Genomic DNA, 15,497 nt, shown 5'->3' with positions numbered 1-15,497 from the left:
AGCTTAATTGCGTAACATGGATTAAAAGCAAACCAAAATCTAGAATTTATTTCTAAATTACTTCCTCCGTCCCTGAAAGTTTGTCATTTATTTCTATTTTCGTCTGTCCCTAAAAATTTGTTACTTTTCACTTTTACCATTTTTGGTAGTGGACCTGCATTCCACTTACTCATTCTCACTCACATTTATAATAACACTAAGGGTCCTGCTAGGTTGAGATTTTTTAACTTAATTGAGAATTGAGATGCATTTTCAGCCACTCGTCCACAACATTTTCGAAATGTCAACTGCAAGTAGATTATGTCAACTCGGGGGTATTATTGTCAATATCCTGCACATCAAATGTCAATAGCCTACACATCAAATGTCAACAACTTATAGTTGACATTATATGTGTATAATTGACATAAATTGTATATGTAGTTGCCATTATATGTGTGTGGTTGACATAAATTTAATATGTAGTTGACATGGATTGTACACATAGTTGACATTATATGTGTGTAGCTGACATGAATTGTATATGTAGTTGACATGAATTGTATAGGTAGTTGACAAAAAAAATTAAATTTTTTTAAAATTAAAATTAAAATTAAAAAGTAATTATTGAATAAAATGTACCATGAAATTACCATTATGCCCTTTCATAATTAATTAATCTAAAAATAGTTTCCATGTGACAAATTTTAGACCACTCATTTAATAAAAATGAGTGGCTGATAATGCATCTCAATTCTCAATTAGGCTGAAAAAAATCTCAATTGATCACAACCCATAATACTAATATATAAAAGTTGGACTCACATGTCACTAACTTTTTCAACTTACATTCTATTACATTTTTAAGACCCGTGTCAGAGCAAATGGTGATAAATTATAAGAGACCAACGAAGTAGTAGATACCCGAGAGAATAATTATAGGTATTCTAAAACAAATGCTAACTCGACAATGAGTTATAAAAAAAATTGTGCCATTCAAAATTTGGACATTGATTTAATTTCACACATATCTAACTATAAATAATTATATAATCGATTATCTTTATTTGGAAAAATATAGTATCCCCTATCGATTATATATAATTTATGCATAAGATAAAAAAAATCTTGAATTTTTATCTTTTCATGATTTTTTTAAAAAAATCAATTATCAATTCAAAAAGACATCATTCTTAAAATTTAAATCACTTAAATGATTAAATCTTTTACGAAGTACATGGCATAGGAGAGAGAAAAACTAACTATACATACGTTAGGGAAGAAATCTCAATAAAAGATAAGAATCAATAAATGATTAATAAGAATCAAATCATGAAAATAGTTACTATCAGAATGAGTGAAAATAGTTACTATAAGAATGAGTCCTGTTAGATTGAGATTTTTTTGCTTAATTGAGAATTGAGATGTATTTTCAGCCACTCATCCACAACATTTTCAAAATGTCAACTGCAAGTAGAGTATGTCAACTCAGGGGTATTATCATCAATAGTCTGCTCATCAAATGTCAACGGCTTATAGTTGACATTATATGTGTATAGTTGACATGAATTGTATATTTAGTTGACATGGATTATACACATAGTTGAATTTTTTTTTAAATAAAGGAGGATCAACGATGGTTCCCCATCTACCCCCGAAGTGACTCGAACCCCCGGCCTAACGGTCGGAGGTGAAGCTTCTTACCACCGAGCTGCGCTTCGTTGTCGGGTTGAAATTATATGTGTGTAGTTGACATGAATTGTATATGTAATTGAAAAAAAAATTTAAAAAAAAATAAAAATTTTTTAAAAAAAATTAAAATTAAAAAAAGTATTTATTGAATAAAATGTACCATGAAATTACCATTCTGCCCTTTCATAGTTAATTAATCTAAAAATATTTTCTATTTGACAAATTCTGGACCACTCATTTAATAAAAATGAGTGGCTGATAATAAATCTCAATTCTCAATTGGCTAAAAAATTTCAATTGATCACAACCCCTATCAGAATTATAATAAATCTTTTATGAATAGCTAGAATTGGACTCTATAAAAAGTTGTAGTCATTCTAACCTAAGAGCATTAGCAGTGCTGCGGATGTCCCGGCAGACATCCCCGCGGACATTCCAAAAACACCTCCTGCCACGTCATACGGACATCCCACTGTGTATGCCACCTTGGTGAAGGGAGAGAGATTATGCGCAGATGGATCTAGTTATATGGAAGATAACCGACCAGGTGGATCAGTTAGCAAATGTCATTGCCACTTGATCAAGACATTCTCTTGTGTTCACGAAAAACATTTATAACTCTCAAACATGCACTACTTTAACAGTAAATCGGCAAGTACGGGGTCGATCCCATAGGGAAGCTGGTGCGTTGAGTGTGTGTTTAGTGAACAGGGTTCGGCTGCTGCCACGCTTTAAATTGGGAGTTTTAAACTACTAGATTACGCTAGGCAGAAAATAAACAAACTACTTGATCAAGGGACTCGTCGTGCTGGAAAACAAGTAACAGATCAAGTAAACGACAGATTGAAACAAAGATTTAACTACCTAAACATGCTACAAAACTACAAATCTCTTTGTCATCCAACATAATGAAGATTCAGAAACTGGATCGGAGACTTTAAAGCGAAACTAAACTAGAACAGTGGACATGGAATTCCGAAAACAAACAACTTTGATTTTTATACTCAGAACTCAAACAATACTGCGAAAATGTGAAATACAAAACAAGGCTGATTCTTTAACTACACAATAAGATGAAATTTAACTAAGCTAACAAGTTCAGAAAACAAGAAAGTAAGAAAGCGAACTAAGCCGAGAGGTCCTCGGTTGGAAACTTGAGATGGCGCCAAACAGATATTGATTTCTCTGTCGCGCTCCCTTCAGTCGCTATCCTTCTAACTAACCATTTCTACTATTTAACTAGGTTATTTTGGAACTGGGGAAGAATTTGGAACCAGGCGCATGCGGAAAAAAACTAAACTAAAGGCGAGGAAAAAGAAGAAGAAGATGATGATGATTATTATGGCGCTACATCCTCTATTTATAAGTTCCTCACACAGCCTCCATCTATAATAACAACTTTGGCAGCGAATATTCGTCCTTGCTAGGATCGCGCGCCTCATCAATTGATACGTGTCCTTCTTCTAGAATGTTGTGGTTCTTTAATAACAGAATGAGGATTCGCCTTCCAGCGCATCAGCCTCACGTGTCTTCCTTCTAGAATGCAGTGGTTCCCCGGCTAACTGCTTGATCACCTCCTTGATCAACCCACCCAGTTTTTGGCCTTTTTCGTCTTCTGTGCCAGCTTGATCAGTTTGGCCTAGTTGCCCTTGGTCAAGCGGCATTCCTGCACAATTAACACTCGCTTTGCGCGATAAACTGATCAAGTAGCATACATTTTACCCCTAAACCGATGTATGAAATAGGCCTTATCACACCTCATACGGACATCCCACTGCACAATGGTGGACATCCCCAAAGACATCCCGACGGACTTTCCACAATAATAAAAATTCACAAATTCACAAATTAAACAATTTCCGGAATTAAACAATTTAAGGAATTAAAATTTCGACACAAATAGGGAAAAAATTCCATTAAATAAAAAAAGAAAAGTATATTTCACCAAATTAAAAAAAATACATTTCAATATTAAAAACTACATCAACGACGACCCCTCCACTGCCATACTTCTTCATTAATATCGTTCTGGAGTCGAACATGGGCTTGTTTTTGGCGCATGTCGGCAAATGCACGGACTCGATCGACTTCGTCGTGGGGTATCCCCATGCGTACATTGCTAGTGGCCACGCCGTGGTTTGGACCCACAACATCAGCATCATCATTGGTCCAATCAGTCATTGCTGGACCTTCATCTTCGACAATTATGTTGTGCATGATAATACATGCGTACATGATGTCGGCGATGCTGTCAACATACCACAGCCGTGCTGGACCCTTCACTGCCGCCCATCGAGCCTGGAGCACACCAAATGCCCGCTCCACATTCTTGCGCGCTGCCTCCTGACGACCTGCAAAATAGACCTTCTTTTCTTCTGTGGGGCATCTGATCATCTTCACAAAGACGGGCCACATAGGGTATATCTCATCCGCCAAATAATAGCCCATATCGTGCTTGTTGCCGTTGGCGACGAAATTGACGGCCGGACCAATGCCCATGCACTGGTCGTTGAAAAGGGGCAACGACTGGATGACGTTGATGTCGTTGTTTGACCCGGCTACTCCAAAATAGGCATGCCAAATCCACAGCCTGTAGTCAGCTACCGCTTCAAGGATCATCATGGGATTCTTGCCCTTGAAACCAGTAGTGTACATCCCTTCCAGGCAGTGGGACAATTCTTCCACTCCTGGTGCATACAATCTATGCTGCCTAACATTCCCGGAAACCCGTGCTGATTCCCGGCATATCCAGCAGAGCCTGACAATCTTCGGGAGTAGGCTTCCGAAGATACCTATCCCCGAATATCTCCCTAACGCCCTGACAAAAATACTTCAGGCACTCGCGGGCAGTCGTCTCGCCGATGTGGAGGTACTCGTCGAACATGTCGGTCGCGCCTCCGTATGCCAACTGCCTGATTGCGGCAGTGCACTTCTGAATCGGTGTGTGGCCGGGTTTACCAGCCGCATCCTCCTGCACCCTGAAATACCCGTATCGATGCTCTAAAGCGCCCACGATACGCAGAAAGAGCGGACGATGCATCCTTAAACGTCGCCGGAACATGTTCTCCCCATATCGTGGCTCCGGAACAAAGTAATCCTCGTACAACTGACAGTGTGCAACGAGGTGGTCCCGGGGTACTGTAGATCGACGATGGATGGGTCGAGGTACCGCCGGCTCCACGGCCGCTTGTTCCTCCCTATCCGCTGCCTCCCGCACACGTGCATGAATCAGCCGCATCATGTGTTCATAATGCCCACCACTACCACTACCAGTCATTACGGATATATAAAAGAAATTTAGAGAGAGAGAAACTTGTTAAAACAAGTGGTGCGAATGAAATGAAGTTCAACGAGCCGTATATATAGACTTTAAACAAAAAAATAATAATAAATTAAAAAATCGGGACGTCCGCGGAACTCCGGTGTCCGCATCGGACGTCCGTATCCGTCGCGACCTTGCACAATGGCGGACGTCCCGCGCGGACGTCCGGCACGCCGGTCGGACGTCCGCCGGGACGGGCGCCATTGCTGATGCTCTAATACTACAAAATTTAATACTGATATATGAACTTTCTCTGTATCTGCTATACAACATAATTAGAATTGTTCTTAAATCTTAAATCGTAATTGCCTAATCAATTATTAGTACTATAAAACTAATTTCTCAAACAAAGCCAATAATATCTTGAAAAACAAATACTCCCAAACAAAATTTGGAGTATGAATGTTTTTTTCAAGTTTAATTTCGTTGTAAACTTCGAAAATTATCTTATTATGGCCATCGATTCACAGTTTGGATTTTGCAAATTTATGAGAAAATGAGGAACATGTAACGATTTAACTATTTACTAGTTCCCATTTTATATTACTACTAAGAGCATCCACAACCGTGCTCTTGCCAGCGGCACGGTTGTGGGCCCGACCCCACTTTTTCTGCATGCTCTCTGGAAAGAGCACAACACCCACAGCTGTGCTTTTCCGCAAGGACGAGCACAATTAATTTAAAATTCAATTACACAAAAACATTTTCATAATACTAAAATTCATTAAAAAACCACAATAAATATTACAAATTACAAATAAAATAAAAAAGACATAATTAAAATCCTAAAAATTAAAAATTACATAATTAAAATCCTAAAGTGTAAAAAACGGTAATAAAAAAAATAAAAATGTGTATTTTTGGGAAAAAAATTTAAAAAAAAACAAAAAAAAGTGTAAAAAACGGTAATAAACGTGAATTTTTTTATTTTTATCGGTTTTTTAATTAAAAACCGATTTGAAATAATTTTTTTTTAAGGCAACGGCTATGCCGTTGCCCAATCCCGTGCCGCCACGTCAGCTGCTCGCTGGCGCGAGCGCAGCGGCAGCGGTGCTTCACCTTGCCAACGGCGCGGACGGCGGTGGCGACCGTCGCCACCGTTGCGGATGCTCTAAATAATTAGTAACCATTAAAGCAGACCCTTTTTCCGATATATAAATGGTAACACTATTTCAATTTTCAACAAAATAATACTATCCACGAAAAATATAGCACATTTGTCATTTTTTATTGTACAGAAAAATATGGCACATTCAAAAGAGAAAAGCCTTCTAACAACTTCTCTTACTAATAATATGAACCTCACGTTCCATTAACACTACTTATCTCTTATTTTTTTTCTTTTCTATGTTACTTTATCAATTTTACATTAAAACTGTCATTTACAAAGTGCCATATTTTTTTATAGAATGAGAAAGTATATTTTAATGGTGTGGATTGTAGAGTACGCTACTAATATAAATTAAAATTCTAAACATTTTCCCTCTCAAACGCACTGCAAATTTTCTGTTGTCAACTGTTCAACTTCTCCGGAGCGATTCACCATCTATGTACATTTCTAATCAACAATGAGAAAGAGAAGAAGCGCCTCACAAAAATCTGCCGCTGCCGCTCAAGGTAGCGCCGCCAGCAGCATGAACAATGGTGGTGGCGGTAGCAATAACATGTTCTCAGCGTTTGAATTTAGTAATGATGAAGAGTTACAGGTTGAGGCACATGCCCGCGAAGCCGTTGCCAAATTCGGAATTCAAAGCCCTAGCAACAAATCCGTACGCCGCCCTAAATCCATTGACAAATACGATTTCCTTGTGTGCTGTAAGTCAAAAACCCTCGCGATTACTATAAAAAAAATCTGATCTCATTGTTACAGGCTATTGCTTCGTTCTTCACTGGTGAAAACTGTATAAGTATTAGTAAACTCAAAGATTATAACGAGCTTCATTTATTTCAGCAGCATTGTCTGACTCAATCGACTACGTTGATGTGCTATTTTGTTTTTTTACTGTAGATTTATCTGTGTTTTATGCCATTCATAGTCATTACCTGAAGTAATCATATTAAGATGGCATTCTGAGTTACCAACTTTTGCAGTTACACAAGGAATCCAAAGTAAACAAAAACATCTTGTGAATGATGATGAGTTGGGGGTTGCTGCTACTGATGGTGAAATATCGCTTGGTTCTTCAAACCATGAACCGCGAACTCTTTCTCCTCTAGAGTGTCAAAGCCCAGTAAGTACTTCTGGGGTAAAATCCTGCTCAAGAAGAAGGAGGAAACCAGGATGGCATTCAGCTAGCAAGAAGCATGTAAATAGTTCATACATTGTTCTACTATTTGTTGAAGCATGGATTTGAGTTTTTAGCTTGTTCTATGATAGTTGAATCAATTGACTAACGTGTCCTGGTCTGTACTGATCAGTTGGATACAACTTAGATATATGTGGAAATATTTGTTTCTAATTGTTCGTACTTTTATGCCCTATGTTTTGTTTCCACTATGTAGTACGTATGCTGAGAAAACTCCTTACTTCATACATTCTAGAAGTTAGTGGCTTAGTGCATTGATTTCTTCTTTTTTATGTTTTTAAGAATTTGAATCTTGTGTCCCTTCTCAACCCACAATTTTAAGTTCGATCTTCATTTATGTAAAGCTTTACCCCTTTTGTTTCCTCTGCAGGAGGCAGTGGTGGTTGTTGCTCCCTATTATGTTAAACTTGAGAAAAGATATCATAGAGGATGTGTCTTTACCTTTTCTCAGAGATGCATCAGATTGGAGGGTTTGCCACTTTGTGATAGAAAGGGGACTCATTGTGTTGAATGGCCAACCTCTGATATTTTAAATATTGAGCATCAGCATTACGTAAGTATCTGTATCCAGCCTCTCGAAATGCGCTTTGTGGGTTCCACGTAGATTATAGAAGTATACTGACTTTTCTCCCGATGCTGAGTTTAGGATAAAGGTGAAGTCATCAACTTACAGTTGAGGTACAAGGATGCAAATGGTGATGAAACTGGTAATTCAACTTTAGGTTACCTGTTATACCATTGATTATTTCAGAGGATTCCCCTTTGTTATTTGTTATCCAGTTTATTATATGTCTGAGTTTGTGCAGCTGGTTCATGGTTGCATTTCGTACTAAAGGGTCAATGATATTTAAATTATTCTGTCAATATGATGTTCAATTAAAGAAAATATTTTTCTTTTTGTTGCTATGTATTGTCTGATTCTTTTTTTTATCTGTTTTTTTGTGGCGGTTGGTTTTGAGTGGCAAAAAACTATGTTCTCATTGGGGTCAGTTTTTTCATAAGGATGTTCCTTTCTTTTAATGGGTAAATAAATTCATAAATTAAAAAAGGATAGGAAAGACTACTCTTTAAAGAGCAAGGGGAGGGAGATACTCAGTAGACTTGTTAGAAGAAGTGTACTATGGCCTCGTTAAAGCCTTGTGAACAGAACCCCCAACATCATTTTGAGAACTTGTAGTCCTAGCCGACTGTGAGGTCTTTATCAACTTGAATAGCCTTCTCTCATGAGTTTAGTAAATCTATAGTGACTTTGTAGACTCAACGCACTTGATTTCGAATGCTTATAAAACATGAAAAGGTTATTCGTGTTTGTCCCCCTATCTGATTATGAAATGGAGGTTAGTGCTACCAGTTTTGTTGGTTTCCTTTTTGCCTACACACCTTGCTAGCCTCATTTTTCAATAGGAATGAGAATTCATTATCAACTCATAGTGAAATGCATAGGATTGGTATATGGATTTAAGAATTCTCTCCATTTCTTTTGATTGGGACTTCACTTTTCCCCCAACGTTGAATTTTGTTATGGGGTTCACGGAAATAATTTCCATGTGACTCTTTTATATTATCAACATTTTCATGTTACTCCATAAAGAGACCTAAAGAGATCAATAATTTTGACTGGCCAAAGCTGGTCACATCTGATTGTTCTTTGTTTGCATGAAATGGCACCTGTCTTTTAATTTAAACTGTATGTGAGAGTAAACTGGTCTTACAAGCATCCTCTCTGCTTCCCCCAGAAAGTATTATCCTTTTATTGAGCTTCTGAATTTATATAGTGTAATATTGAGTTATTGTACTTTTATTTTTGTCACATTGCCTGAGTGGGCCCTTTATTAATTTTGGGTCGTGTATTAATTGCTTTTTTATCCTCTAACAAGTTTTTCCATTCCTGAATCAGTATTATTGACACTATATGTATAACATGGCCTAAAAATTTAAAGTATTAAATAAAACTTTGAAAATCAGTGTACATAGTAAAACTTCCAGGAATATGTAGAACCGAACTTAATATTTCTTGGGCCACTAAGGATATATACACACTTTCACACATATATATTGTCTTATTTGTTTCTTCCTCGTGAGCATGTTAAATGAATTAACTGCAGAAGTCTTTCATGTTATAGTAATTATGCCACAAGTTTGATGGTTTTTTTATAATTTTACAAGTTAACCTCCATGGTGCAGGTAGTTTGGAGCTGGAGTTTGTCGTTCTCGATGATCCTCAGTGGTCTGAGAAACAAGAAGAAATAAAATCATTGGATTTGAACTATGACGTTTCCTGGAAAACAAGTGTAACGTAAGTTGTATGTTAAACAGAATTCATTTCATAAATTTCATCATTTTGTATTAGTGTCTATTCTATTTATTTTCATCATTGTATTCTTGCAATCAATGTATAAAGCTAAGATTGAATTGATGGCATATTTCATATGATATATTATGTTATTTTTAAAGAAATCTGGAATTGATCACTCTATATGAGAAGGGGGAAACAAGGCTTGTTTTAAAGTTTTAATTAGCTCACCAAGCATTACTGTCCTGATCTACATTGTTCTAACTACTTCTGATGTGCATTTACTTATTAGCTTCGATATTGCTTCTTACATTCTGATTGCTTCTTCTGATATTTCATCATAGTTAGTAACCTTTATTTTGCATATTTCCTTGTCTGAGAACACTAGTATTTTTTAGTTAATTGTGAATTGTTTTAGTTAATTGTGAATTATTTTGATTTTGGGTTCTCTTCCTTGTAGTTGTTTAAAGTTAGGGCTATTCACAGATAGTGGTTAGCATAAATAAATGACAAACTTTATATTGACTAGGTCCCATAGCACAGATTACTTTAAACCATTATTAATTTTTTGTTTTGTGGCCAATTTTCTTAAAGTTGTTGCTATATCCTTTGAGATAAGAAGCCTGGCAAGTTCTGGGGAATCACCCACTCGCCAACTGACAGACATCTCACGATTTACCTCATTTTACATAGATGTCGGACTGGGTAGTGTGGGCCTCAAGGACAGGGTACATCCTAAATAATGTCTGCAATTTGATGATGTTCACTGGAAACATGGCAGAACTGTGATGGTGGAGATAGAGATGAAGGAAGCAAGCATTGTCATAATGTACCTTTGAAGAGGATTGTGGGTTGGGGCTAAGAGTTTGACCAAACCAAAGTTATTTTTAGGCATTTTCAGGGTTAATAGTTATTGCTGTGTAACTGCAATCAAATTGTGTTAGCCATCAGACAACATCGACCACAAATTTAATCACAAGTTGGCCACAATATCATTTAATTGATCAGACTATGGGCATACGTTATATACACTACATATTTTACTTAAACATCCTCCTTTGTCATAATGTATTAACAGAAATGCTCTGATTCTAATAGTGTTGTGGTTGGTTGTTCCTTTAATAAAATGTCAATGGGTTCACATGGGGAGAAGCTAAACATGTTATGCTTGGTTGTTCTACACAACCAAATGAACAATTATTTCTGCTGATATATAGTTGGTTTCTTAGAAAATTTTCATTCTCGAGTCATCGAGTGGAGCTTATTGTATTATATATGTATGAGTGCTCAATATGTTATGCATACTGAAGAGAGTTTCATTTTATGATCACAACAAAAACTATTTTATCATATTTATTATATATATCTAAAGATTCTAAACAAACAGCAGTCTTAGTCTCCATCTCATTTTTTTTTCTATTTCTTTCCTTTTTTAGATTTTCATCTTATCATTTTAAGTTTGGTATGCCAAACAATTTTGTATAATACATTAATACTGCACAATTGCTTTCCACCATTGGGGATCACTATTTTATCTGGTATTCGTGGAAAAAATAAGTTTCTGTCCAAACTAAAACCTTGAAAGGCAGCTTTGCAAAGTAGGTCATCATGTTCTCTGCTCCATTCTGTTTCCTCTTCCCGCTAGTGTTGTTTCTTTCTTTTTTGGCTGATCAGTCGAATTGTATTCCTATTTACTCCCTCCGTCCCGGGCTACTCGCTCATTTCCTTTTCGGCTCGGAGATTAAGGAATGAGTGTATAGGAAAGTCAAAAATGACGGCTGTAGGTGAAATTTTTTACTAAAAATGGAAAGAGTGCAAGTAACTTGGGACGCCCAAAAAGGAAATAAGTGCGAGTAGTGCGGGACGGAGGGAGTATTATTCACTGTCTTTTTGATAAAATTTACAAATTCTTTTAAATAAATGCTTAGATGACATTTTTGGGTTGTAATAACTGCTAATGCAGGATTTGGTTTGCGAGCAAAAAGGGATTCTGTCTCTGTTTCTTTCTCTGACAGCGCCATTACCTAAACATCTGCTGGTCTCTGTACTTTCCAGCAATATGCATATTTCTTTTGTGACCTTCATATTAAAGCTTTTTATGTCTACATCACACATTAACATCTATTTGTTAGGTTTATTTTTCTGTCATTTTTATGCAACATTATTCAATTCACAGTTAAGTTTATACGTTAGTACAAAAATATAACTATCTTATCCCACTATTTATACTTTTCATAATTTTCTTGATCAATTTAAAGTACACTGAAATATCTCTCGTTTCGAATCTCAGTGAATGTTGTTTTGAAGAGTCGTTTGAAGAAGTTGTGTACCCAGATGGGGATCCTGATGCAGTCATCATAAGTAGAAGGGACATTGAGCTATTACAGCCTAGGACTTTCATCAATGACACCATCATTGACTTCTATTTTAGGTAAGTTTATTGGTAAATCATTGTGTCATCACTTTCATAATTCATGGTACACAACAAGAATTGGTATATGCTCGTCTTTTTCCTATATCTCATATTGGATGTTGGTAATATTTATCTTTAGTATGTTTTCTCAGTTTTCCTTGATAGTTTTGCGTGTACACTTCTGAAATTCTTTCCTAATGTGACTTTCAGAAAAGGGTTATCCTTCCTATCCAATTTTTATTTCATTTCTTCTTTTTATTTATTTATTTCAGGACGTTTTTGATAAAAAAAAACATTTTAGCACCAACCCTATGAGCCTTTTTGAACCATTAAATACATAAACAATGATAACACTTTCTCAGTTCTCTCCACTGTGGTTACTAGGAAAATCCAATACACTTGCAGTAACTATGTATATTGTGTGGCCTTTGCCAAGTAGTATGCTCTTACACCCTTACTGGTAATTTTCTACATAAAGCTACAATGATTTTAAGATGTATTAATTTTTAGTGGGACATGTGTGTTACAGATCTGTTTACTGGGGACATTGCTTCCTCTACCAATGAATACTAACATGTGAAATGTAACATAGAGCATGTTGTTGAATGACAGATATCTTCAAACTAAAATCAAGGCGGAGGAGTACAGGTTCCACTTCTTCAACACATTTTTCTTTCAGAAGCTTGTTGCTGGAGGCCGTGGAGGAAGAAATGCCTTTCTAAGTGTTCGTAAATGGACAAAAAATGTGAACCTATTTGAAAAAGATTATATATTCATACCTATAAACTTCAGGTAATTAGTTCTGTTGTGGAGCTTATATATACACTGATTTTCTAGTTGGTTGTCTAAGGCTGTTTCATGTTCTGTTAGCTTGCATTGGAGTTTGATTATTATCTGCCATCTTGGGGAAGCGGCTCAATTGAAAAGTATCATCTCTCGCAGTTTGTTTGTTATTTTTTAAAATTGTATTACTTTATCTACTTCAACTTTAAATATCCTTGTTTTAGGCAAGAATACGGATCATGCATCTAAAGTTCCGTGCATTCTACACATGGACTCAATCAGAGGAAGCCATGGAGGGTTAGAAAAATTGATTAAAAGGTAAACTACTGTTAGAAGTAAAAGCTGGACTGCTGGAACTTAAATGGAACAGAACAGAGCATGCGAATAACAAGAATAAATTGAACTTCTTTAAATAATCAAACAGAAAATAAAAAGCAAACGTAACGCTACCTCCAGAGAGGGCCACACCTCCACTGGGGGCCTTCACAGCTACTTACTGGACTTGACTAATATTCTGGATGCCCCTTTCAAAACTCCAGGAACAATTTAGGAATCCTAAAGATAAACATGGCTCTGACTAAATAAATGATATACACTAACTGAACTACTATTAAAGATAAACATATCCTTTAAGCAAGAAGATAAACATGCCACGGCTCCTTGGTAATTTTGATTGATATCAAGTACTGTATATTTGGTGCTAAAGGCAATCAATTATTGTTTCAAGTAGTGGGGATTTTCTACAAAATCTGAAGTATTATGTTAGAGGAATTTAAATACTACTATGTACTTGTGTGTTTGATATGTGTCTTGATATGTTATGTGTAAGATTATATAAGAGAATTTTATCTTCTGTGTAATGTTTGCATTAGAGTATATGATGGTTTTTCTACCAGGACATATTGAACTTTTCTTATCTTAAAATGGCAGTTACTTGTCAGAAGAATGGAAAGAGCGAGGGAATGAACGGCAAGAAGAAATTGCAGTGAAGTTTAGGCAGTTGGACTTTGTTTCACTCCAGGTTCTCATAATCTCATTAAATACATCTTTACTACCTTTGTCAAAGTTGTTTCGCATTTGATCATCAGTAGTCAAATTTCTGATTTAAAGTCATTTAGATGAAAAAATGAGATAGCAGCATAAAATGCCTTTGTAGAGGGGATGCGTGGCTTAATATATCAGCTATGAAATATAAACATCAGAAGCAAGTTGAAATCAATGCATGAGAAAAATAAAGCACTGAATGGATTTAAATGTATGTATTATCTATTTGTTGTTAACTTCTAACTGATATAGAGTTGGTCCTATTGTATGGAAGTATTGTCATTAGCTCTTAATTCATTCAGCCACATCTTGGGTTTTCTCTTGTATGCTTGGTAACAACTTTAAACTTTAAAGCAGTTACTTGAATATAGTGGGGGAAATACTGGGTGGAGGTACTAAGTGATAAACATACAGCAACTACACTAATTTTATTTCCTACTAGTTAAAAGGCAACCTGTTTTTGTTAATGCTGTAATCTATTTGCTGTATGATCGTCTATGCAATCACTGCCGATTTTAATGAACTACCTACATATCTGAGCTTATTCTTCTGTATATGGTCCTTTCAGCTACCACAGCAAGGATAATGTGCCGATTGTGCCTTTATCTTGCTTCACTAATCAGAACTTTTCCTCGAGCTGGTTCAAAAAGCAGCACAACTGATATATTGGAACTTTGTAAGTTGTTATACCTGAAAATGTGCATTTTGTATCCTTCCAAGGAAGTAATGTTGTTCCTATTTGATGCCTTTAAATATCTTTATTCGGCGGAATTTTTTAGGCGGAAATCAAAGTTAGGCTAGATTGAATTCTGGGAATGATCATTTCAGAAATTCTGTTGAGTGGTTTTCTATGTACAATGAATTGATGCATCTTATTCTTGATTATTGGGTTTTTGGGGACATATGTTGTAGAGTTGTACTCCAATTTCTCATCAACCAAATTCAGGATGTTTTTTGGAACAGTTCAAATAAATGAAGTGTTATTGTAGTATTTTCTTTCTCAGAATTATAAAAGGATCTGTCTTGTTCTTTATTTAATCATGAATGTGTGTTTTATGAAGCTATCTTCCTGATTTTCTTGATACATTTATATTTCTAACTATCTCTGCAGCCTGATGAGATTGGTTCCTTCCAGCTGAGGTTTCTCTGAAAAAGCGTGATCATATGGAATGATCCATAACTAATACTAACAAGATAAGCACAGAAGGAAGCAGCTGCCTAGTAATAACAAATATCTCGGTAGAGGTGTGAGAGAGACCAGTGCAAGATCTGTACTTACAAATGGTGGGGAAGACTTATGTCATGGTATCAATTTGAACTTGGAAGATGACATGGATACTTCGGGGCAGCAGTGTTTTGCACCCCTGTTGGAGCAAACAGGAAAGTCATCTCTCAAAGAATGCCATCAACCTCGTAAGCAGCGGGTTCCGATAAACCAATTCAATAACTTGAGTTTACCATTGGAGGTAATACCTTGACAAACATGTTATCTTCCTTACTCAAATTGCTGTTTCTCGGTTCCTATAAGATGACATATTCCCTGCTATGTTTTCACCGTGTTTAGTAATCACATGCTTAATACATACACATTGGTTTGGAAACCATTTGGATTCTGTTATGCTATCAAAATAAATGTGTTTTCTGGAAACAGGAGACACTCACAGA

The 15,497-nt window shown here is 36.1% G+C and overlaps 1 protein-coding gene across 1 annotated transcript; it reads left to right on the top strand.

Annotated features, from left to right (window-relative positions):
* Positions 1-6,500: 6,500 nt before the first annotated feature.
* On the top strand, positions 6,501-14,418 carry LOC121804223 (probable ubiquitin-like-specific protease 2A). Its single transcript, XM_042203746.1, has 11 exons — positions 6,501-6,808; positions 7,085-7,299; positions 7,670-7,852; positions 7,946-8,006; positions 9,484-9,595; positions 11,883-12,023; positions 12,618-12,797; positions 12,876-12,931; positions 13,013-13,106; positions 13,719-13,809; positions 14,401-14,418. The coding sequence occupies exons 1-11, from the start codon at positions 6,562-6,564 to the stop codon at positions 14,416-14,418; spliced, it is 1,398 nt and encodes a 465-aa protein (XP_042059680.1). The 5' UTR covers positions 6,501-6,561.
* The last annotated feature ends 1,079 nt before the right edge of the window (positions 14,419-15,497 follow it).

The sequence above is a fragment of the Salvia splendens genome, chromosome 5 (genome assembly GCF_004379255.2).
Source record: "Salvia splendens isolate huo1 chromosome 5, SspV2, whole genome shotgun sequence".
Classification (NCBI taxonomy): domain Eukaryota; kingdom Viridiplantae; phylum Streptophyta; class Magnoliopsida; order Lamiales; family Lamiaceae; genus Salvia; species Salvia splendens.
Note: the sequence above shows the minus strand (reverse complement) of the source record. Positions and strands in the feature narration are given on the sequence as shown.